The following is a 25,773-nucleotide window of genomic DNA, read 5'->3' as shown; positions in this document are numbered from 1 at the left end:
AATGTTCCTGTATCGCCGTCTCTTGCGGATATCCTGGGTAATGAAAATCTCAAATGCCGAGGTCCTTCATCGGATGGAAAAGCAAAAAGAACTACTGCTCAATATCTAGGACATATGATGAGAGGTGAGAGGTATCAGTTATTATAGCTTATTATTGAAGGGAAGATACAGGGGAAGAGATCTGTTCGGAGAAGAAGAAATTCATGGCTGAAAGACCTTCGAAGATGGCACTGCTGTACTTCAGAAATGGCATTCCATTCTGTGCTGTCAAGATCAGAGCTAGTTATGTGGATCGCCAACCTCGGCTCGGAGACGGCGTCTTAAGAAGAAGAGACTTAAGAAGACAATTTGTTCAGGGACTTTGAGACAGATTACCAAAGGGCATAATAACTGATAAAAATGATGCATGCATGTTGTTTAGTTTATTGCATTTTTAGTTTTCAGCCATGCCAATAAATAGAGCCAAGCCCTGCACTAAATTTCACTTACCCCTGTTAACAATAGTTTGTCGGAAGCGTCTGTCGGAGATCACTGCCAAAAGATAAACACCGTATAGAACAAGGTAACCTGAAATCAAAATCAGTTTGCATTATTTAAATTAATATCAATATCTCAATTTATGAAACCTCTACATCTTCATGAAATGTAGTGGATATATACATTGCCTGACAAGAAAAGTTAAGCACCCAGAAGGAGTGGTCCACTATTATCCCATTTTGGTATACATGCATACCATTGATGTGTGAGTAAATGATTAGAATTACAAGAATCTCTAATGTGCATTCATGATGGCACCATCTTGTTGTTGATAAGTTGTTCCCAGTCAACTGCTGTGAGTTAGACGTGCAGAGAGGACTATGTACAGTATGAATCACCCACGATGCCTCGCAGACATGTTAAACAGCATATCTACCAACTGACAGCACTTGACAGAGGCCACATTATGGGATTGCATGAGGCTGGTTGTTCGTATCGTGCAATTGCCAGGCATGTGGGCCATTCAGATGTCACAGTTGTCCGATGTTGGATTCAATGGGTACGCGAGGGCATCCAATCACGTTGTGCAGGTTCGGGTCGACCAAGAAACACCACCCTGAGGGAGAACCGTCATATGGTGCGCCATGCATTGCAGGATCCCATAACTTCGACACCCGCCATCCGTGAACACGTACTGGAGACTAAAACATCCTGTGAGTTCCCGCTCAGTGTCTCGACGACTCACATCAGCCGGATAGGAATCCTACCGCCCCGTGCATTGGTTTCCATTGACATCAGAAAACCAATGCCTGTGTTTGGAGTGGTGCCTTGCCCGGGAAGCATGGACAGAGGACAACTGGCATCACATCATGTTCAATGATAAGTCCTGCTTCTCCATAACCTCCAATGACCATCATGTGCGGGTTTGGCGGCATCAAGGGCAGAAGGCAAATCCTATCAATATTGTGGAAAAACAAGCTGGCGTACATTAATATTTAAATAAGTTTTGACAGTTCCACCTTTTCAATACAATATGTTATGCAATGTGAATTACATTACAGCTTACTTTTAAAAACTGGTACTGGGCCGATGACCTTCGATGTTAGGCCCCTTTAAACAACAAGCATCATCAGCATCAGCATCATCATCATCAAAAAATGGTACTTGTTTCAACCCCATTCAAGGTCATCATCAGCTAATAACTCAAATTATACAAAACATCAAATAGACCAAAAATAATGTACAAGTACAATAATGTTGGATAAAACATGTGAGAATTTAGAGTTGAGCAGATTTTGGTTACTATAATGTAACCTTGCAAAGTTAAAACTGAAAATGAGAAATGGTCACAATGATAAAAACTTTTAAGCTGTGCACATAATATATTAAACATTAAAATGAGGCTCAAAGTAGCCATTAAAAAAGGTTTCAAGTGAAATGTTCCTGATGAAGAAAGAGTTCCCCTGATAACTATACGTTAAGAAAATCTTGTATATCTCTAATTTTATCTTCAAGATTAACAAATATACATGTCCCCAACATAAAGAAGAACCTTATCGCCGATTTTACTTCGTCACTTGGACACTAACTTGTTGAAATTTTTTGACCAACATGAATGAACATTTTATTTTATCATCATAACTATCATATGTGTTTTAATTTTCATGCCATTTTGTCTAATCTTTTAGCTATTGTATCATCATAACTATCAATGTGATTTAATTATCTTTCCATTTTGTCAAATCTTTTAGCTGAAGATGTTCCATAATCGGAACGAAACATGTCCTAGAGATTAAGCTAGTTTATATTATGTAATTAATAAAACTATTGTATAGAAATTGATAAGTATTGGAAGGTGGGAACCTACTTATAACTTAGTTGTGTTGAGCCAATACAGGATAAAATATGAGATTTATAAGCTGTTCTAAATCATTTTCTTCAAAGAAAAACACCTGACGCATTAGATGTTTTCCTTTCCCTGAAAGCTAGGGGGGGCGGCCGCGGACCCTCCCGCCTTGAGCTGAGGAGATGGATAAAGTAAAAACAGTACCTGAATCTATTGTTAATTATTCTAAGACAAATATAAACTCAAATGCATTGATGTGATAGGAGGTTCTATACCTTTTTTTCTTCCTTTGAGGAATTTCATTAAAAAAACATCACATTCCAACTTCTGTACGATATGAGATAGTCATCATAGTCCCAAAGAACAGCTGTCAAATTCTGAATCACTATCTTAATCCACACCTCTACGGATTGCTTGAAAATTTATGTTATATTCTTATATTTTAATAATATTGTAATTATAATCTTAATATCCAAAATTAAGTTCCTTGAGGGAAATCATATTTTAATATCATCGATTGCAAATGTTAAAAACATTTAAGCTCTTTAGGCCTATTCAACCATGAAATTACCAGCGTTTCATCCCAGTGTAGCAGTGGGCTCATCAGTTGGATCGTTACACCTATCCAAGATGCTGGCGGCTAGTGCGCTGTTGAGACACCACTGCAAGCCTCTTATGTAGGACAAATTCAGTGACAGTGCACTATAGGAAGCAAGTGCCTTCACTTGATAACTGTTATGTATTATGTTACTATTACTGTCTTGTGGGTAAACTGAGTCCTTTAGAGGTACCTCTATTGGGAGGCAGTCATGTCAATAAATAAAAAAATACCAATAGTATTCAAATCCAATTTACAGTCAAGTCTGACTTAAACCTTCTGCTATAACTGAACAGTGTACCAGGCAAGTGTGCCAATTCAGTTAATGAGCCCATGGTAGACTAAGGTGAAATGCTGGCTTTTTAGGATAACTCAATGAACTGCAATTTTTCATGGAAGAAATTGTTCAAATATTGTAAATTAGCTTAAAATATATTATTTTTGCTTTTACAACTGAAGAAACATATGATTACCTTTCAACAATAGTTGAGCAGAGTGTGATAGATCATGAAATGGTTGTCAACATGCAATGCCACCTTACACTTATGATTTAATGGTATTTAGCTTTATTCTTCCTGTTGGGTTTCTTTCCATGGCAATCAAAACAGACCTTGCTGAATGGAGATGCCTTGCTTGCCATTGGTGTTGTCTTGAGAGGAAGGAGACCCCAATGTTTGCCCTGTAATCTTACTGGTTATAACAATGGCATATGACCTTTCAAAAGGCCTGGTGCAGGTCTTTTCAGTGGATGCCCATAGTCAACCTAATTCTCTGCAAGTATCAGGCCCTACCTAGGATGAAATCTAATGTTGAAGAACACACACGCACACATGTATGCAAGCACACACATACTAACTACTGTCCCCTTCAAATATGGGTCAAAATAAGCATTTTGTTATGTGTCTTCAATGGCTAGTAACATTCATTCATTGGAAGTGCTGTGTTAAATTTTATTCAAGAGTAGCTGTGTATTCAGTCAGAAAGTGGTCTGACCAGTTTTAGGCAAGTGCAGACTATTGGTTATTTTAGCCTGTTGATTGATACCATATGCTAGTCACGTGACCAACGAGGAATTTTTCAAGGTTTCTTCCGACCATACGCTGCGCATCTCGAAGCTCGCTCTGAGCCCAGTCATTTCTAGAAGAATTACAACCAATTACAGAACATCATGATGGCCAATTATGTGTTAGGAAAGTGCCGCACCTCCACAGCTGAGGACATATAAGCTCGGGACCACTATGAATCAATCCCCTTTTTCTTCTTACATTATCATATCGCTGCAGACTTTCGTGAGCTTCAAGTTAAGTGTCTTCGTCAAGACATTTATTCAGCATGTTTATATTTGAACAATTTATAAAAGTGTTAGTTTTAGGTCTTCTAACATGAGGGAGAGAGTGATCCGGATAACCTGCATCATGTGAGCAGATTCAACCACCAACGGGGAGATCGAGTTGCATCGCAAATTTAAGTACAATTTTGTGATATTATTACTGTCCATCTATGTAGAAATAGTACGAATCTTTTCATTTGAATATATATTTCTATTACATTAGTGCAATTTTGCAATATTTTCATACTTTCCTCTACTAGTGTCATGGTAGTGTTGGTACATTGAGTGTGAATGTAATTTGGATTCTATTAGTGTAGTTTTGCTTTAGAATGTCTTCCAAGATTATCTCCAATATCCATGCACATGCTTAAACTTAATATTACCGGGTGAGTCGGCCATGCGGTTAAGGGCGCGCAGTTGTGAGCTTGCATCCGGGAGATAGTGGGTTCGAACACCACTGTCGGCAGCCCTAAAGATGGTTTTCCATGGTTTCCCATTTTCATACCAGGAAAATACTGGGGCTGTACCTTAATTAAGGCCACGGCTGCTTCCTCCCCATTCCTAAGTCTTTCCTATACCATCGTCGCCACAAGACCTATCTGTGTTGGTGCGACGCAAAGCAAAAAAAAAACTCAAATTAACTTACTTGAGATTACATTCATTAAAATATTCTCGAGAATGTGATTTTATCCAAGTTTTTCCATAAATTATTTCAATAATATCAGTGAATTTATCAATGATTAAGACTAAATGTAAACGAACATGTTGTAAATATTATTTGTGAGAATATTCAAGATGCTAATTATAATTAAGAAAATTTAATTAGGATGAAACTTCCATTTTTCTCGAGTTGTAAACATGCTACAGCGATAACCACTTTTTGTTAATTTTATGATTCAAATAAGTTTAGACGAGGTTCACTCTCTACATTTTGATTTTCTTCATGCCAGATGAAGGCTAATTTTGGTTTTTATTTATATTTCAGTGTAATTCAGAATTTTGTAAAATAGTCTTAAGAGAAGAAATGAGAAACAACATCAAGATTTTTATTTTTGTTTAATATTACATTTTAAAAATGTGCTATTAGCAATAAATATAAAGACTTTGTTTTAGAATTTTTTTCATTGTTGTCAGTCCTTATCCCATTAGCTGCCTCTAAAAATAAGCGATGCCAGTTAACGAATGGTCCACCTCTGGGACTCTCATTCACTGGCTGAGCCTGCCCAGGAAATAGGGGGCACTACTTAGCCATGGAGCCAGACATTTCCTGCTCTGGGCTGGTCTTAAGCAGAACATCACCTTCCAAAATTTCCTTAGTTACTTCGACTCTGAAAATGGAAAAACTAACCTTCCCCATGCCAAGATTCAGAATGTGAACAACTCTAGCATTCAGCACTGCTATGTCAAGCACATAGAAAAATATTTTCTTGTACCCTTTGGTGTAGTGTCTCTTTAGTGCGTACAATGCATCTCCCATTCTGGGATTATAGTTCACAGTCGCATGCCCATCTGCAGCTCCTTCCACTTGTTCTTGTTGAATGTATCTAATGAAAACTTCTACTAAACATCCTTTGAGGGTAATTCAATACACTTGCCTCAGAAGAACTCTCACTGAAATCACTATCTTCTAAAAATGAAACAACATACTATTCTAGTGCAATTAACTTCATTGGAGTTAACCATGACGTGTTTATATCTACCCAGGAGTTGTCTTGACTGATAAATACTGACATCTGTAGGCCTAAGTAGTTGAGGTTACTTATGAACTCAAAGAAATATTTGATACATATGCATGAAAACCTCGAGAAAGCACTAGAGTCATGACAGAAATTTCCATCAATGCATTTATGAGAACATAAGTACAATGATGAAAAGTTCTTTCATTGCAATGCACTGAGTTAATATTAATATTATCAATCAGTAAAAAGAAATGTTGGCTTTTGTCATGGCAACTTAATTTCGGTTTATACTTTATTTTATGACCATAACAAATGCCAGAATTAACAGAAATGAAATGGATTGCACAAGGAAGAGAAGTATGTTTTATGGTTTACACAAAAAAGTTAGTGTCTTTAGAAGAAGATGATGAAGATAATGACGATGGTAACAACAACAAATTCTTACATAAGAAATAACTTACACATAATAATTGAGATTCTTACCACCAGTATCATATATAGTAACATAATGTTTACTAAAAGTGTAGTAAGTCCATCCTAGGGACAGCAGGTAGAAAAACACATCTCGCATTAATATACGGCGCACTATATTTAATGGGTACTTTATACAAATGGTACCAACTAGCACAGTTGTTATGAAAATGCCTCCACCTGAAAGAAAAATAAATATTTTATTAGGCAGGAGATTAACCTTTTGCATAACACCACATTATAACAAACATTTTACTCAATCACAATAACACATCCTTATACCTTACCATTATCAAAGTACAGTCAGAGTAGTGCAAATATGATTCCTCTCCCTTTGACTCCCTCCCACCTCAGTGGTGGTTCCTCCATGGAATATTTCAGTTCAGAAGTATTTTCCTGTGGTTTTATATTGTGTATGAAGGTATCAAACATTAACTTACAAAATGCTGAGGATTTTCACTTTTACAGACTTACCTAGACCTGCTGAAATAATGGCAATGGAACAGGTTGGTCTTGCCTGTTCCTTATCCTCCAATCTCCATCGCTTCAAGGTGAACCAAGGCAATGGTGGAAAGTAAGAGTGGGAGGACCCAACCAGCCAGAGTAGACATGAGATTATTTGAATACACTGGAAACTGTAGAGGTTGCCTGTTCCATCCCAGGGCAATTAAAGTGTGGTGTATTATTATTATTATTATTATTATTATTATTATTATTATTATTATTATTATTATTATTATTATTATTATTATTATTATTATTATTATTATTATTTACTTTACGCCCACATTGGAGCACTGAAATCAATCTATATACAGTCAAGTCTTATGAATATTGGTTACAAATTTGGTTGATGTTTCTTCTTTTGTTCCCAGAAATATTTCATTCTCTCTGACCTGGCTGCCCGTTCTTCGTCAGTTATGTTGTACTGTTTGCATGTATAGGTCTTCAGTTTAAGTCTCACGTCGTTATTTCTCAGGATCCTCTTCTCTTCTCAGTTTTCTTTTTGTTGAATTGTCAAGCCTAATTCATTTAAATCTTCTTGGACTTCTTTGAACCAGTGATTTTTAGTTTTGCTTTTCCAAAAGTAATTGAATAAATGTTTGAGTATCCTAGTCTCTGGTAGTCATAATATGTGACAGAAAAAAAGCAGCTCTTCCGTATTGTATCTATTATAGACTCGGTCTCCTGGTATACAACTTCATTAGGTAGTAATCGCCATTGTCCATCTACTTGGTGTTTTTTGTTTAGAATTGTTCTAATGATTCGTCTATCTATTTTCTGTAATTTATCTGTAGTTGATTTTGTATTCAAATTGAATAAGGTATCACTAGCATAGGTTGCTTCAGGCTTAATAACAGAGTTGTAGTGTTTAAATTTTGCATTTATTGTGAGAGATTTCTTCTTGTAGGTTGGCCAAGTAATGTGCTGTGCTTGTTTTAATTTGGTAATTCTATTTTCAACTGATATTTTCTCTTTTAATTTCCAAGTTATAATCTCTCCAAGATATTTAAATTTATTAACAACCTTAATTTGTTTGTTATTAGTCAGTGTGATAGGTGATGTTTCCACTTTGAAGGATGGCATCATTTCCATCTTTTCAAAGGAGATTTGAAATCCAATTTTTGCTGCTATTTGTTCTAATTCTTCAATTTGGAGTTTAGCCTCTTCCACACTACTTGCAAGTAGCACAAGATCATCTGCAAATGCTAGACAATTGAGTTTGATATTTTTGCCAATCTTGATATTTGGCTGACATTTTTTAGACCATTTTCGCATGACTTTCTCCAATGCACAGTTAAACAGTATTGGTGAGAGACCATCCCCCTGTCAAAGTCCAGTCCGGATTTCAAATGATTCATACAACTCTCTTCGGAATTTAACTTTTGCTCTAGTGTTCTTGAGGGTAACACCAATGAGATTAATGGTGTAGGGATGTGGCAACCCCCCCGCCCAGTGGGAAACCACTGCAATCAGCCACCCGAGTATTGGCGGGAAAACCATAACATTTGAGGGGTATGGAGGAAATGCCTAGTCCCAGTCCTGAACAACTAGGATGAATCACCTTCCCAGATCACATCTGGGATTGTAACTCCTGACCACGGTCAGAACATTGATCAATGATCAGACAATCAACTTATCATAGAAAGTGTGGTGTATACTGTTTACTATTTACACAGCCATATTTACATATCCATAAGAAACAAGCACGATCTCAAATGTAAAGTAACTGATAGCATCAATAGCTATATGGATAGCCTATAGCAAGAAGTAGTAACTAGAATTGATCAATCAATCAAGTTTTTAATGTTTCGATCTTCTGCTTACTATTTAATATTCTGTGTTGTTGTGAATGGCAAGCTTGATGAGTCACATTGCATTTGCAGATTTTCTAACTGCTTAATGCACTAACATAGGCAAGTTGTGTAGCTCATCGTGACATTGTCCAGGCCATGCTATGTTGGGTTTCTAACCTATGAAGTGTGTGGAAGCTTTGATGTATGACTAGAAGCTTGTAATATCATGCATGTGTAATTTTGCAAATACAGAAGAGATTATTATTATTATTATTATTATTATTATTATTATTATTATTATTATTATTATTATTATTATTATTATTATTATTATTATTATTATTATTATTATTATTATTATTATTATTATTATTATTATTATTATTATTATTATTATTATTCAAATGACTGAGGTTGGCAAACTGACAAAGAATATCAGACAATATAAATGTAGTAATTTAATTACAATATAAAATGAAAGATAAACAATAATTCTTATGATAATGTAGAGAAAACAATTCTTAGTGACAAATAAGAAGAAGATACCGGTACCAGTACAATATAAAAGAAAGATGCTTTAATTGCTTTAATTAAGTGTGTGGAGTGTAGAAGTGATGAAGAAGTGTCATCACTTTGTATGATGAAAGTTGTTTGTTGGGTTGGAGATTTTGCATTTGTGAAGTATGTTTTGAAATTGGCTTTGTGAGTTATAATTGTGTTTACAAGAGCTTAAGTAATGTCTCTGAGGTTACGTGAAATACATTTTGATATACAAAGAATATCAGACAATATAAATGTAGTAATCTAATTACAATATAAAATGAAAGATATAAACAATAATTATCATGGAATAAAGCAAAGATAGTATTATTGCCTAAAAAAAAAGGAAGTATTCACAATATCCAAAACTATCGCTCTATAAGCTTGCTCTCTGTTTTGTACAAACTTTTTATGAAGATCTTGTTACACAGAATCAGCTCTACCATTGACTCAGCCCAGCCAGTTGCACAAGCAGGATTCCGCAGCAGCTTTAGCACAATGGACCACATTCTGGCTCTGCGTGAAGTGATTAGCAGAGCAAATGAATACCAGATGCCTCTGTGCATAGCCTTTGTTGATTTTGAAAAGGCATTTGATACAATCAGCCATCCAGCTATCTTACAAGCCTTAGATGCACAGGGAGTTGAAGTGGCTTATATCAGAGTTCTCAATAACATCTACAAGACCTCTTCAGCCTTTATTAATGTTGGTGAAGCAACTTCAGAATTTGCTATCGGAAGAGGTGTTAAACAAGGATATCCAATCTCTCCAAAGCTATTTCAGCAGTTTTGGAGATGGCAATGTCAAAGTTAAATTGGGAAGGAAAGGGTATAAGGATCAATGGCAAAAAGCTTAACAACTTGAGATTTGCTGATGACATTACATTACTGGCAAACGACAATAACGAACTCCAGACATTAGTTACTGATCTCACCATGGAATGTGAGTCAGTCGGCTTGAAGATGAACCTTTCCAAAACAAAAGTCATGACCAACAAGTGGGTCACAGCAGGGGTGGTGAACATCAACAACATGCCGTTAGAGAAGGTCAATGAATATATCTATCTGGACCAGTTGATGAATATGAAAGGTGATATAAGACCAGAAATTTTTTGACACAAGCTAGGATAATGTAGAGTTTGAGGGATGTTCCACCATTCAACACATTGCAACAATTTTTAAATTATAAGAAGGAGTGGAAGATCATAACTTACGATTAAGCTAGGATGGCAGGCGTATGGAAGAAACTCAACTGTCTGCAGATCAAATATGCCAGTAAATCTGAAGAAAATAGTTTATGATCGGTGCATTCTACCTGTGCTGACTTATGCCTGTGAGACCTGGACACTGAACGAATTTTCGAAAGGGAAACTTAGGACAGCGCAGAGAGGCAAGGAAAGGTCAATCCTGGGTTTTAGAAGGAAAGATAAGAAGAGAGCAGATGACATCAGATCATTCACTAAAACTAATGACATTCTTGAGAGAATATCTACCTTAAAATGGCAATGGGCTGGACATATTGCTCGAAGGGAAGATGACAGATGGACGAAGCTAGTGTTAGAATGGAGTCCAAGAGATCATCAAAGGCCTAGAGGAAGACCGCCAGAGAGATGGGACAAGGACATCAAGAGAATAGCTGGTACTACCTGGCAGAGAACTGCTCAAGACCGTTCTACCTGGAGAGTTCTGCTAAAGACTTACCTAAGTTCATGACTTAAAGAGGCCACATCATGTAATTATAGAATAGGCTGATGATGATGATGATGATGATGATGATGATGATGATGATGATGATACAAGTACTGGTGCATATTAAATCTTCTTGTTATGTGTGAAATATTTGTATGATAATGTTCCTTACATTTATAACTTTTAGAACATTATTTCTACTAAGTGCTAAAGGAAATTAATGTTATGCATCGTTTGTGATTTGCACACTTTTTAGCAAGGGCATATTCACAAAATATTTCAAGGTACACTTCATATTTTATTTCATCATTCACAAACTGATGAGTATTTTTAAAACATGTAATTCTGGAATGAAATATATTAACATACATGATAGATAACACAATTTAATAAAAGTGAAATGACTGCAATCTTTAAACTATAAACTATTGTATTTTAGTTTGACTAGGACTATTTAAAGATTTTTAAAATATCCTTATATTGCACTTCTTTCTTTTCCAGCCAACAATGACTTCACTGAAACCAAGGAAAAATGTGTTTAATGAAAGATGGCTGCCTGATGATATTTTCAGAACATGGTCGAAACCCATGCCTCAGGACAAATTTTCAGAATACTGCATAATATATAAAACATAATTTTCTCTTAGCAACATGGAAGGAAAGAATCATAAACATAATGTCAAGTTTAGCCAGTCTCATTATCAGTTTCAATTTATTTTTTAAAAAGAAAATTTGAACAGTAAAGTTACAAAAACTTAAATTCCATAGACAATACCCTGGCCACAAACTCAAATTTTGCTCTGCCCGCCAAAGCTAGCACAACAAACACTATCACGCACAACTTTACTGCTAGTTCTACTTCCATTAAAAAAGGTTTGCCACCCCATGAAGCACCAGAGACTAGATGTCTACAGAATTTGTTTGTTCCCAGTAATGTTTCTAAACTCTGAAATAGCTTTGAACGTTCAACTGTATAGAATATAAGTTACATATACAGTTACTCATGGTTTGGCTACCTATTTTCAAAAACAAGTTCATGAGACATGTAGTAAGTGCACTTATTTCACCACTGGTTTTGACGAGTCACTGAATAAAGTTTCTCAGGTGAGCCAAATGGATGTTGTAGTGTGCTGTTTCAATTCTGACACAAATGAGGTATGCAATTCTTATTTTGATTCTGTTTTCTGGTCACTCCACCTCCTCAGATTTGTTAAATGTTTTTTTGCAAGCACTGCAAGGACACGATCTAAAAAATACTCTTACAAATTTCAATGGATGGTCCAAATGTTAGTAAAATGTTTCTTCAGGTAAAACATATTTCTGAAACAAACAGACCCTGATGAAGATGGTTTTGCTTAATTATTCAAACTTTGTTGTTTGCTTTCTACAATTCCAGCTTGTAGTGCTTCTGTGGAATGATCTTTTTCTTCATTGAAAAGGAACACAAGGAACACATAAAAGGAGGAACACATGTCAAATTTATCCTTCTTCATTTCCACTGAAAAATAATTGGTAATGCATCTCCACAAAGAAGAGTACCAGTATTTACAGTAAGGTGACAGAGAAAACTCTTACAACAAGAAAGGAGAATGGGGCTGGAGTACAAGTAAACAGCTGTTGGGTACGTTTGCTAAGTTTATTATTTTTTAGCTATCAGTAATAATTAGAGCTAATACAGTTAAATATGTCTAAAATAGGAACTAATAATTTTCATAACCAAGCTATTCCATGCATTTTAATGGAACACTGCCTAGCAAAGAAATGGAATATTTTTAGCTACCATTTGAATGAATAATATAGTTTAATAATTAAATTAATATTTTCATAAAATTAATGAGTATATTAATGTGACTGCAATTTAGTTTATGGATTAATTATCAGTACAGTTTGATGCATCTTGAGAGCATCCTGAAAATGGGAAACCACAGAAAACCATCTTCCAGGCTGATGACAGTGGAGTTCAAACCCACTATGACCCAAACCGCACAGCCACTTGCTCAATATCTCCTGTTCCTCAAGTGTGATATCATTATCATCATTATTCTCATTCCAATGAATTCAATTGTTCAAAACTGACCTCGTCTCTTTAGAATATTTTCAAAGTCCTCCAATAATTTCTTTTTTGAATTCTGAAATTTGTACCCTCAATTTCTTTCCCCTATGTACTATTCCCTATCTACATTAGTTCTTGTTTGAAGTAATTTCTGATATAGCTTAGTTTTTATATACTAGGTAGCTGCGTGACTCAGATATAGAACAAGTCAAGTCTTTCACTTACCTAACAGAAGATTACAGAGGATGGAAGGTGCACCACTGATGCCGTATTGCTCAGACGAAAATAGCTTTTATGCAGAAAAGGTGATTACTGTGTACCAGTCAACTTAGTCTTTTGCTCCAAATAAGAATGCTACATGCACTTGTATGGATAGTTGTGTTGTATGCCTGTGAAACATGGACACTAAATAAAAATGAAAAGAAGAGTCTTGAAGCCTTTGAGATGTGGTATTATCTTAAGATGATAAATGTGGAGAGATAAGGTGTCATACCTTCCTTAAACAAATTGTTATTGACATCCAGGCACAGAATTATGTTTCAATAAAGGAAGCTACAAATGACAGGATGATCTGGAAATGTTTTATGTAACTGATCAGTCTTATGACTGCAGATCAATGATGATGATGATGATGGTGATGATGATGATGATAATGATGATGATGATGATGATGATGATCTAGCTGCTGTGTTTAAATCATTCCACCTTACTCACTGTTATATCAAAACATTTCCTTGTTTCTATTACCGGTACAGCATTCTCATATACCTTCTCTTCCCTTACACTTCAGTCCTTCACAGATCATATTCATTTACTTCTGTCTAATTTCCTTGGCCTGACGATTCATTTTACCAGTTCCCATCTGCAAACAGACTTCACTTTCTGTATCTTAAACCCAATCAATACCCAGTTCACTAAATATCAGACTGTGATCTGTATCATTGAAACATCCTCAGAATACTTTTACAATAATGTAGACTTCCAGAATTCAAAGTCACTTATGATATAGCATATTACAAAGCTAGTACAGCTATCCTTTTGCATGCTTAATGCTTTATAGTTAAGCATCCATAAATTTCAGTCAGTCAATCATTGTTTGGTGACTGAACATTTTCTGAATGACCCATTTAAAAGCACAAAATATGTTCATATTAGTACTTTTGCTCAAACCATGGGTCAAATAATGAATCCAGGTAAAACAAGTATAATAGCTGTTAGCTATTATTATCAGTATAATGTTACCTATAATTTCACAGAAGATTAGTTCAACATGTCCCCTAGGGACTCCAGCTATGGATGTGAAGATGTCAGGAGATCCATTTCCAAAAGCTAAGATTGTTACACCTGCTGTGGCCTCAGACAGGTTGAGACTTTTTGCTATCACTTCCAGATTTGGACAGAAGCTGTCGGGGAATAAAGAAATGAATATTAGTTTGAAAGTTTGATTTGAATTTCAAACCTAAAACTAGTTTTAAGAACTTTTTAAAATATGGATGTTGAACCAAATAGGTCTGTCCATTTACATACTTTATATTGTGACTACTTAAGCAGTTGGATTGTAGGGTTCAAACTTCAAAAAAAATGGAAGGTGGTTTCTTTCACAGCTACTTCCCCCTGATTTGGTGTGATATCATATGGGGCATATGTCCTGCATTTTATTCTGAATAATAATAATCATCATCATCATCATCATCATCATCATCATCATCATCGCCGTCTTCTTCTCCTTCTTCTTTGGCCAATGACCTAGATGTTAAGCCCCTTTAAACAACAAGCTGTTTCTGTTTTTCCTCCTCCTCCTTCTTCTTCTTCTTCTTCTTCTTCTTCTTCTTCTTCTTCTTCTTCTTCTTCTTCACAAATGGATAGCTTAGGACCACACAGAATCAACATTTGTTGGGTTTCCTTTTAGCACAATATTCTTGTCATATACAGTGAGTGTGTATGTTTCTGCTGCTCCAACCATGTATGTTGTTTGGCCTTTCTCTATTCTTTCTTAAATCCCTACATTTGTGTAACTTTTGTTATTGCACCTTGCTCCTGCAGATTTGGTGATCCTAATTCTTTAAGGTCTTTTTCTGTTAGTTTATATCAATTCAGTCTAGTAGTCTCTTTTTTTTTTTTTCAAGAATGTGGGGATTTTGTTTGATAGTTTTTAGAGTCCATTCCTTCCAGGTGTTCCAGGAATTGGATTCTTTGCATCTGCAGTGTATCTGTGATTTTGGGGATTTGTTTGTAGACTTCTTTATAGGGTTTGCTATGTCTTTGGTTTGTGGTCCTAGAATTTTTCCCATTATTTTCCATTCTTTAAATTTTAATTACTCCTTTAGTGATTTGTGTTCGAGACTGAATGGTACTATCTGCGCACTTTTCATCGATAGATTTGTGTACGGGTTTGAGTAGTAAGAAGGGAGCAATTCTGGTTTCAGTAGTACTGCCAACTGAATGGAAATGAAATCTGAATTGAATCGATAATATGATCGATCGATATGAATTTTGCTAAACCTTTGTTATCTTAAGCCAACAACTGTGTCACACACACATTATATAACATTATATAACATTTCTCGATGCGAATCTTATTCCTAGAGTGAATTCTATAGTTTGACTTTGTTGTGTAAATAACAACAGTACTACTATGTAAAGTGTACGCCAGATGTCGCACAGAGATGCATATGTGATTCATAGTTTGTGTTTCAAAGATTGCCAGTACGAATCTCGAAGATTGCCAAGGTTGACCAATTCAGCACTAGGGTGTAAATCTATCCAGAAAAGGTGCGCAGATAGTATGTAGAATGCTTCTGGTTGTATTATTGTTTATAGCTATTACACATAATAAATTTTATTGCACTTCCATATTTACATTTAAAATCATATAATTCTTATTATTTGTCCACCTCATCAATACTATACTATATTAAAATACAAATAAAAATTGAAACACTTGTAAAAATTATTCAAGTAGGACATATTTCAGTCTGTCAGACCATCTTCAGCTATGTATCATATACAGTATACATTGAAAAATGTTACAAAATTACTGTTTACAAATACTGTTTATAGCATCAGATTTTGCAGTTCCAAGAGAGTAAATCTTTTGTTGATTGAAAAGTTGTTACCATTTTCTAGAGTCTTGTTTCCATTGATTTCTTTTCATTGTGGTTTTCTGATTCATTTACCAAGGTAAATATATACAAAATATTTTGTGGTTGCTGATTTTGAGTTTTAAAGTGTTCTGAGCTCGGTAAATTCATGAAGCAGGATGCTGCCCTACTTTCACATAGTCCAAGTGAGGATCTCTCCTCTAATGGGTTATGGACCACTGGTGAATTGTATAGTCCTAGCCGCCTGAGCACAAGGAGGGCCACGACTCAGAATATGTCCGAGATGCCCACTCCCATTCCATAGCAACTGGTATCCCGACTCTCAGGACCACTTACTAGGCCACTCAGCCGTTGCCCATGGTTCATGAACTAGGACGTGACTACAGTAACCCACAAACATGAACCATTAATTAAATTGATGTCAGTAGGTAAGAAATTCAACAGAATTGAATGTCAGATTGGTGATACAAAGCTACAACAGGTCGATAATTTCAAGTATTTAGGTTGTGTGTTCTCCCAGGATAATAATAATAATAATAATAATAATAATAATAATAATGAATTGGTGATGAATGAAGTGCTACAAGTTCATCCTAGTTGTTCAGGACTGGGAGTAGGCATTTCCTCCATACTATATCGGACACACAAAGGGCTTCCAGGTCGGAGAGGATGAAGAAGTTCTGGGAGAAGAAGAAGAAGAAATTAACTCAAATGTATTGATTTCAGTGCTCCAATGTGGGCGTAAAATATGTAAATAAAATAAATAAATAAATAATAAATAATAATAATAATAATAATAATCGTATGGCCTCAGCTACCGTGTGCAGACATTTCAATTTGACGCCATCTGGCTGTCTGCTCGTCAATTTCGATGTTCCGTTTTACTCTAGGCCACCACTAGATGGCAGACCGAGTAAACCGAAACTCTCTTGGGCGTCTATGGCTGAGATTTTTAATGAATTTTGTCGGGTAAACACCAAATGTGTCACCAGAGATCTTTTACATGCCGACATCGTACGACATGGAGTGTCGAATGGACTTTTTTCCGCCCTTCAAAAATCCGACTATCTCTGCCGGGTTTGAACCCGCTATCTTGGGATCCGGAGGCCGACACTCTACCGCTGATCCACAGAGGCAGCTACTTCTCCCAGGATAGTAATATAGTAAGTGAGATTCAATCAAGGTGTAGTAAAGCTAATGCAGTGAGCTCGCAGTTGCGATCAACAGTATTCTGTAAAGAAGGAAGTCAGCTCCCAGACGAAACTATCTTTACATCGGTCTGTTTTCAGACCAACTTTGCTTTATGGGAGCGAAAGCTGGGTGGGCTCAGGATATCTTATTCATAAGTTAGAAGTAACAGACATGAAAGTAGCAAGAATGATTGTTGGTACAAACAGGTGCGAACAATGGCAGGAGGGTACCCGGAATGAGGAGATAAAGGCTAATTTAGGAATGAACTCGATGGATGAAGCTGTACGCATAAACCGGCTTCGGTGGTGGGGTCATGTGAGGCGAATGGAGGAAGATAGATTACCTAGGAGAATAATGTACTCTGTTATGGAGGGTAAGAGAAGTAGAGGGAGACCAAGACGACGATGGTTAGACTCAGTTTCTAACGATTTAAAGATAAGAGGTATAGAACTAAATGAGGCCACAACTCTAGTTGCAAATCGAGGATTGTGGCGACGTTTAGTAAATTCTCAGAGGCTTGCAGACTGAACGCTGAAAGGCATAACAGTCTATAATGATAATGTATGTATGTATGATTTTGAGTTCATTTGGTGCTGTTTTGACGTTTGTCTGAGTTGTATGAGCTGATCACATTTGTCTGTCCAACACGCGTCACATGCCATTCCAGTTAGTGTGCATATGGCCTACCCAGTATCCACATACTTCCTTTCTTTGCCAATTTTTGCACTGGAAGTCACCCAGGAGAATTTTGACATGATTTTTGTGGGATTATTGGTGTTGCCTTTTCTGTCACTTTTCTAAGTCCTGTTTGGAGTTGTTCCCAAGTTTGTGGATTTAATTTTTCTGTTTCTTTCATGAATTTTTCATTACCTTTTATGGTCTGTATATTTTATTTTCATTGTAGAGCTCTTAGATTGAATTTTCTTCTTATTTTTTTATTATTTGCTTTACGTCACACTGACACAGGCAGGTCTTATGGCAACAATAGGATAGGAAAGGCCTAGGAGTGGGAAGGAAGCGGCCATGGGCTTAATTAAGGTACAGCCCCAGCATTTGCCTGGTGTGAAAATGGGAAACCACACAAAACCATCTTCAGGACTGCCGACAGTGGGGTTCGAACCTACTATCTCCCGGAAGCAAGCTCACAGCTGCCCGACCTTAAACCGCATAACCAACCTGCCCAGTAATTTTCTCTTTTCTGGAATCAGGTATAGGGAGAACTTTGTGAGATCATGACTGAAATCTAAGGCTTGAGGACTTCTAATTTTTTCTTGAAGAAAGTCTATTTGAAAAATAGGTCATGGTTTCTGCATGGCTCAAGGAGTCACATGTCATTCCAGTTAGTCTGCATATGGCCTAGCCATTTACCTATCCAGTATCTACATACTTCTTTGCCAATTTTTGCATTGGAAGTCATCCATGAGAATTCTGACATGTTTTTTTATGGGATTATTGGTACAATGGTATCTACTGTAATTGGTTCCAGAATTCTTCTGCTTTTTCACGTTATATCCTGTTTGTGATGTTGACTGGTGCATGTTCATTGATTAAATTATTGTAACGTGTTGGCGGGGTAAATAAATGAATAAATGAGTACAGCACCTGGTAGCATCCTATTTCTAAGATTTATTAACCAAGCACTACAATTACAGATTTACACACAAACAGACGATAGCCGAGCTTACAAATTACACAAGTACACTTACACTCACTCACACAGTTCGTGCTCTCTCTCTCTTAGTTTCTCATGTCCCATCTACAATGACACACACACACACACACACACACACACACACACACACACACACACACACACACAGAGAGTCATCGATTATTATTACAGTACACTCTCTCAGCCACTCAGTCACACTCGTTAGCGCTGTCACGGTCCACAGCCTACACGTCAGTCTCTCAGGTCGGGATAGTATCCACTGTTCACTCAATCCGTCGAACCCCGTTCGCAGTCTACATACGTTGTCACCCAGTGCTCCCGTCTTCGCCGCTCCAGAACACCCAAGGTTCTTCTCCAGCAGCCAGCCACAAGGGACTCACACACACATGATGTCAGGGGAACAGGAACGAGTCCTCGGCTCCAACAGGCCGATACTTCATCAAGCTGCACTCTCCCAGGCCATCACTGACTGCGCTCCAGCGAACTCAATCTCGCTCTCACTCACTCAGTCCGTCTAACTCTCATTCTAACTGACTCTCCCAGTTACTCCTCTCCTTATATACCTGCTCTGGGCCTTCCAGAACAGTCCGGATGCTAGATGTCTCCAGGAACCTCGCGAGATGGAAGACTTCAGATTAATCGTCGAGTAATTTCCGTCGTCCCATGAGGCGCGACCACGGACAGAAGAGAGAATAAATGAATAAATGAGTACAGCACCTGGTAGCGTCCTATTTCTAAGATTTATTAACCAAGCACTACAATTACAGATTTACACACACACAGACGACAGCCGAGCTTACAAATTACACAAGTACACTTACACTCACTCACACAGTTCGTGCTCTCTCTCTTAGTTTCTCATGTCCCATGTGATCCTTAAATGCTGTTCGCGATTGGCGCGCTCGAGCCTAAGGGGGTGGGGCGATGGGTGACGAGCTCGGCACGTAGCGACTTGGCATGGCGGACACTATAACCATTACAGTATAAATCTTGTTTGCTGATTTTATTGTCATTCTGTAGAAGCATCTTGAGTAAGTCTTCATTGTGAATGAAACAAGTATTCCTGTTCCAAATGAGACGCAGTTTGCCATGGCTCATTTTTCAGGATTACCTTTGAAAATTCTGTATCCTTTGGAATGAACTGGCTCTGTGAATAGTGATTCCTTAAATGCAATAATTTTGATGTTATGTTCTCTGAATTTGTCCAAGATGGTTTTAACACTTTCTGCACTGCTCATTTTAGTTGTGCTTGGTATGAGAATGCTGGAGATTTTTTGACAATATTCAGGTTTTTACTGAAATATTTTGAAATTAATCACTACCATGTGCTTCTATTTATGTTAATGAGTCATTTTTCTCTTTCCAGTGAGGTGTTTTACCTTTAAATATAATATTAGGAACCTTCTTAAAATCATTTTTGCAAAAAGTGTACTGTATTTTTCAAAATAAGAACTTTTATTATTGCATACATAGGAAAATTGATAGGTAATACAAATGAGAAATAGGAAAAAATAAACTATTTTACATGGTTACAATATATAATAGGCAATAACAGGGACAGAAAAATTCAAGTACAGTGCCAGAATTGATCAAATTCTCCACATTGTCATCACTGGACAACTTGATGGCAGCCATTTTACTCATGGAGCTCTGCCTGACAGCAACCAATTACCATATGTGGTTACGAATGACACAAGTAGTTTCCAGAAGGTACTGTAACCTAATGTAAGTACAGTACAGTAATTGAAACTCTACACCACACAACGAATGAGTGGCATTCATTTAAACTACAAACCTTCCATAATACAAACAGTTCAATTCAAAAGTGAATGGCGCTCAGGCTTTGTATACATACGAGTGTTAGCTGACTCAAGCGGTGTTCGGGCATAGAGCGGGAAGTGTTACGATTTCCTGCTTTCAAGTGAGAGTTTACATTAAATGTCATCAGCCAAATCCATGATTTATTTCTGAGCATTTATTTTCTTCTTTGTGATTTTTGTTTTGGAGGTGCTGCTTCTGGCATACAGCAGTAAGAATTACTCTTGATTGCATGTGATGGTAAGTCTTATCAATACACTAATCAGCACTGACATCATTGCTCACTTCAAATATTTCAAATTCTTAGTTTGTGATTGGTTGTTTTTGAATTATTTATTACCAGCTATATTATCCGGCACTGCCGTGGCACTTCGTTGATTGTTTACTTTTAGGTATTTTGTTACCTGTTAATTATGTGTGAAGCAAATTTTTGTAGATTTCTTTATTGTGATGTTGACTGATATTTTAAGAACTATTTTGTAGTTTAATAGTTATTGTTAGTATGTGTTTAATTTCAATTTTTTTTCAAATCGTTTTGTTTCTCATTATTAAACTAATACAGTCAGTTTGGAAATTTTATTTCTCAGCACTTCTCACCATGCCTATACAGCTAAACTGGTACTTAAACGGCATCCAGAGTGTCACAATATAATTCAGCGACTGTGGAAGCTATGGATTCACTCTTAATATTGGCCATTTTCAATATTATTCTCGTATGTCATTCCCTCCCCTAGGATTGCTAGGGGTGACTTATACCTCCAGTATCTTTTTGCGAAATTGTATGAAGTTTTGTTTAGAGCTAGTCTGAAAAATACTGTACACACATACTGTATATCTATATTCTCAGTCATTTTGGTCATTTTCACTTTCATGCCTTTTAGTTTTAGGATTTATATTAACTGTCTGAAGTGATTTTTTTTTTTAAGTTTTCTTAATTGTGACATTGATTTCAGTTTATGAACTCTTTTGTAGATTTATATGTGTATAATTTTATATTTTAGTTTAAGATAATTTAGTTTTGCAGTAAAGTATTTCCTTGTTGCAGTCCAGATTGTCTGGGAAATAGCTGATCCTTTCAAACAAATAATAAAAATAAGTTATAAGTTAATATATTTAGGCGTCGCATTATAGAAATGATGTACACGATTCCAACTGTCACTGGACTGTAAACAGCCGAGGGACCCCAAAAACTGTGGAATCAACACTAATCTCAGTCAGTTTGGACATTTTTCTTTTCACCATACCAGTGGGTGCTGAACTTGAACTTAAATGACATCTAGAGTGTCACTATTCATCTCAGTGACCCTGAAAACTATGGATTCAACACTAATATCAGCCATTTTTTATTATTTTACATCAATCAACTCAATGAATGAATCAATCAATCAATCATTAATGATCTGCATTCAGGACTGTTGCCCAGGTGGTAGATTCCCTATCAATTGTCTAACTAGCTTTTCCTCAAAATTTTTCAAATAACTTGGAAATGTCACCCTTCCCCTAGGTGTGTCTTACCTCTACAATATCTTTTCGAGATAGTAATTCATATCCATACTGAGTTTGGTTGAGAGCTGTTCTTGAACGTGCATCCATAATCTCGGACATTTTGGACATTTTCTTTATCACATGTTCTCACCTTCCTTGCCGATGGGGACATCCAGAGTGTCAGTATTCATCTAAGCGACTCATAAGACTGTGGATTTGATAGTAATATTCATCATTTTAGATTATTTTTAGTGTTATCCCCTCCACTTATCCCTGCCCTCCTAGAGAATTTTTTCCACATAGTATAGTAAGTCATGTGTTCACCAACTTTATTTGACAGTTATGCTGAAATATAACACATACCCATAATATTGGTCATTTTGGACTTTTGTTACCCCTTCTCAACCCCCTCCTCATGCTGATGGGGGCTTAACTTGGAGACTTAAACGACATACAGTGTGTCACTGTTCATCTCAGCAACCCTGAAACCTATGGATTTTGTTACGGAGTTATCCGTGGTAGTTAGAGGTGAAAGAAGGTGCTGGGATGAATAGGTCTCAAACAAAGGTTATATTTTCTTTTCAAGATCAAGAAATAACAAGAATAACAGGTACTCAGTAGCATATCAACAAGTTAAGGATGTACAATTACAGTTTATTAATGGATTTTGGACTTCGAGCCCCAGATTCACAATCCCTGAGCAATGAGCTCAACTTTACTTATGAACAAGGTTCAACAAAGGGGCAGAAAACCCCAATCATGCCAAGGAGCACTAGTTCCCAATTACCAGTTAAGCCTGCTCGAGGCACACAAAAACCAAATTTAAGAAAGAGCAGCCCGCTCTCAAAGTTCAAGCCTATTCAAAGGCCACACCAAACTCCACCTTTAAGCTGCCCTCCAGGCACATAAGAACAGGGGTAATAATACCCAATCTACTGAGGCCTATTAAGTAAAGAAACAGGTCAATTACATGGCCCCAAAATACCAACTTGAGTGGAGGCGTAACTTGCACTCCTAATACACCTTTTAAAACCTATTTGGCACTAGGCCGCTTATGCAAGGGCTAATCCCATACTACGGAGGTGACACGATAGGAAAACTTGATTACATTATGAAGCGAAGAAAAAAAAGGGTATGAAAACGTAGTCACCTCAAAAACACTATGAGAGGGAGCTCGAGAGGGTTAGGCACTCTCTATCCCGATTGGTAGTTAAAGAGACGGAATTTATACTAAGTGTCTTTTACATTTTAAAAGAAGGTTACATGATAAAAGTTTCGAGCCTGCCCCGAGGGTTAAACTGCTGAGCTAGCAAGCAAAGAAGTTATTAAAAGGCCATTACCTGATGGATGAACTGCCGCCTGAAGAAAGAGGCGCTTCCCGCCCCCTGCTATGTAATCACACTAGGAAAGATGTTACTGAAGTGGCCAGGAGACCAGAAAATCAGCAGTTTATATACCCTCGCGGAAAATTCGAGACGTTTCATGAATGATTACAACCCGCCCACAAAATTTTATTGGATAACAGCAAAAACTAAGACGAAGAAGAAACACCTTATTGGTGGAAAATTAATTACAGAAATTCCTGATTGGCTACATTCGAAACAGGCGGAAAGAAAGGATTATATTGCCAACCTACAACTGACAGAACAAAATTTAGTCAAGACAAAACTTATGAATGTTAAATTTCTTCAGGACAGTTCATTCCTTTACACCAGAGTGCGTTATTATAGTTTTGATAGAGACATCTGTTAGAGAATGTTCAAATTTCTTACTGCAGAACAAACAAATACACATCGAAACAGGCATAGTTTAGAACACTTCAAAATTTACAGTAGAGACATCTTCTGAGAAACCTTAGAATTAATATGGTTGTTAAAGTTCAGGCTTTCTCCAGCAGAGGAGTATCAACTGGTGCAATGTTTGAATTAGCGGCGTGGAGGTGTACCGCCCGGTACAGATTTGACGCTATTTACGATTATTTTTTATACTACCTCCTCCACACCTAGGGGTGGCTTACCCCCACAGTGATTTTTCCAGACAGTCATATATGTAGCAGAATCTCTCCTTAGCCTAGCCTACATTTACGCATTTGCCTACTTTGAACACCAGGCCCGTATTCTACTGTAGAATCCTTGAGCTGATGTTAGCATGGTTACAGCTGGTCATTTCTTCATCCGATTCATAGAGCGGGGTAGTGCGATGCCAATATCTCCATAACAGGTGATTTTAGGCCCTTAAAATATAGTTTTTGGGGCCCACCGATTTTTGTTCTTCACGTTGTGAGGCTTAACATGGGCTTTATCTTGTCCTTGTACAACAAATTTGATATTTTGCCTATATTAACCTATGTTAATGTGCCAAAGGGCCTAAATCTATGGAATGGGGAGGGCTGTTAAAATTTCTTGTAGAAGGGTTACCTGTAGGGTCCTAAGAGGTAAATATGCAAAATTTGCTTCAGATTGGTGGAATGGTATGGATTTGTATAAGGAACAGATGGACGGACAGACATTCTGCCTTGTCATACATAGACAGATTGCAATGATGTTGATAATGAGATAGTGAGAAGGTGAAACCTGGTGTTGGCACGTAGTCTACTCCTATCGAATAACACCATGAGGCCTCCTCATGGCTTAGAACTGTTTTCAGAAGTGAAAAAGGAAGAAGAAAGAATGTATCAGCAAAAGAAAGGGAAGATTTGCTACACCTTATAAATCTAATACCACCAAATCATAAAGTTGACCATGGGAAGTTGGATACAAAAGAAAAACCCTGGCACAAGTACAGGGAAGCAATGCCAGATATAACTAGGGATCCTGTGGTTACCACCAACCTATGCTCACAAGCAGAGAATTAAACAGAAGTGATGACCTTGGATGTAGAGAACAATAACAGACACTACTGAAAATTTCCTCAATATTCATGTTTGAGAACCTTTTGGTGTTAGCCATTGTACCTTGCAATCATTTTCCATACTGGAAGGTGCCTTGTGAAATTCACATCATCTTGATATGTCATTATTAATAGAAAGCTTGAATAAAACAGATAAGTTATCATTTTTAATCAATAAACACTGTGTGTACTCACAATTCATCAGCGACTGTTCCAAGTACAATGAACAGAACTATTAAAAACAGCAGCTGAAATGAAACAAAATCATATTTCAGGAACTATAATGATATAACTTTGTGAGGAGCAGTTAAAGTTATACAGAAAGAAAATAATAATAATAATAATAATAATAATAATAATAATAATAATAATAAAGTCTTAATCATGGTCTTAAGTGGCAGAAATGACATGTACTCCATTATAAATCCTTTAATAACAATGATGATTTTTATTTTGTGTCCTTTCAATTGTTACAGATTTTAAAAGATGGTAAACTGTCAGAATTGCAGGCATACCAAGTACCATCACTGTACCACTGACGTATGTCCTAAAGTCCCACATGCTGCTGATAGGATCAGAAAAAAGGAAGAAAATTAATACAAAAGATCCTTACCTACATTAAAATTCTGAGGCAACCA

The 25,773-nt window shown here is 36.7% G+C and overlaps 1 protein-coding gene across 1 annotated transcript in view; it reads right to left on the bottom strand.

Annotated features, from left to right (window-relative positions):
* The window catches only part of LOC136879354 (sodium/potassium/calcium exchanger 1), a 232,766-nt gene that overhangs the window by 173,406 nt on the left and 33,587 nt on the right, over positions 1 to 25,773 (bottom strand). Inside the window, exons 2-4 of the mRNA XM_068229086.1 lie at positions 14,222 to 14,382; positions 6,414 to 6,581; positions 490 to 567 (exon numbers count right to left, since the gene is read on the bottom strand). Coding sequence (XP_068085187.1) covers positions 490 to 567; positions 6,414 to 6,581; positions 14,222 to 14,382 — 407 coding nt within the window. The remainder of the gene's footprint in view (positions 1 to 489; positions 568 to 6,413; positions 6,582 to 14,221; positions 14,383 to 25,773) is intronic.

The sequence above is a fragment of the Anabrus simplex genome, chromosome 8 (assembly GCF_040414725.1).
Source record: "Anabrus simplex isolate iqAnaSimp1 chromosome 8, ASM4041472v1, whole genome shotgun sequence".
NCBI lineage: Eukaryota > Metazoa > Arthropoda > Insecta > Orthoptera > Tettigoniidae > Anabrus > Anabrus simplex.
The sequence above is the reverse complement of the archived record's forward strand: the minus strand, read 5'-3'. Positions and strand labels throughout refer to the sequence as shown.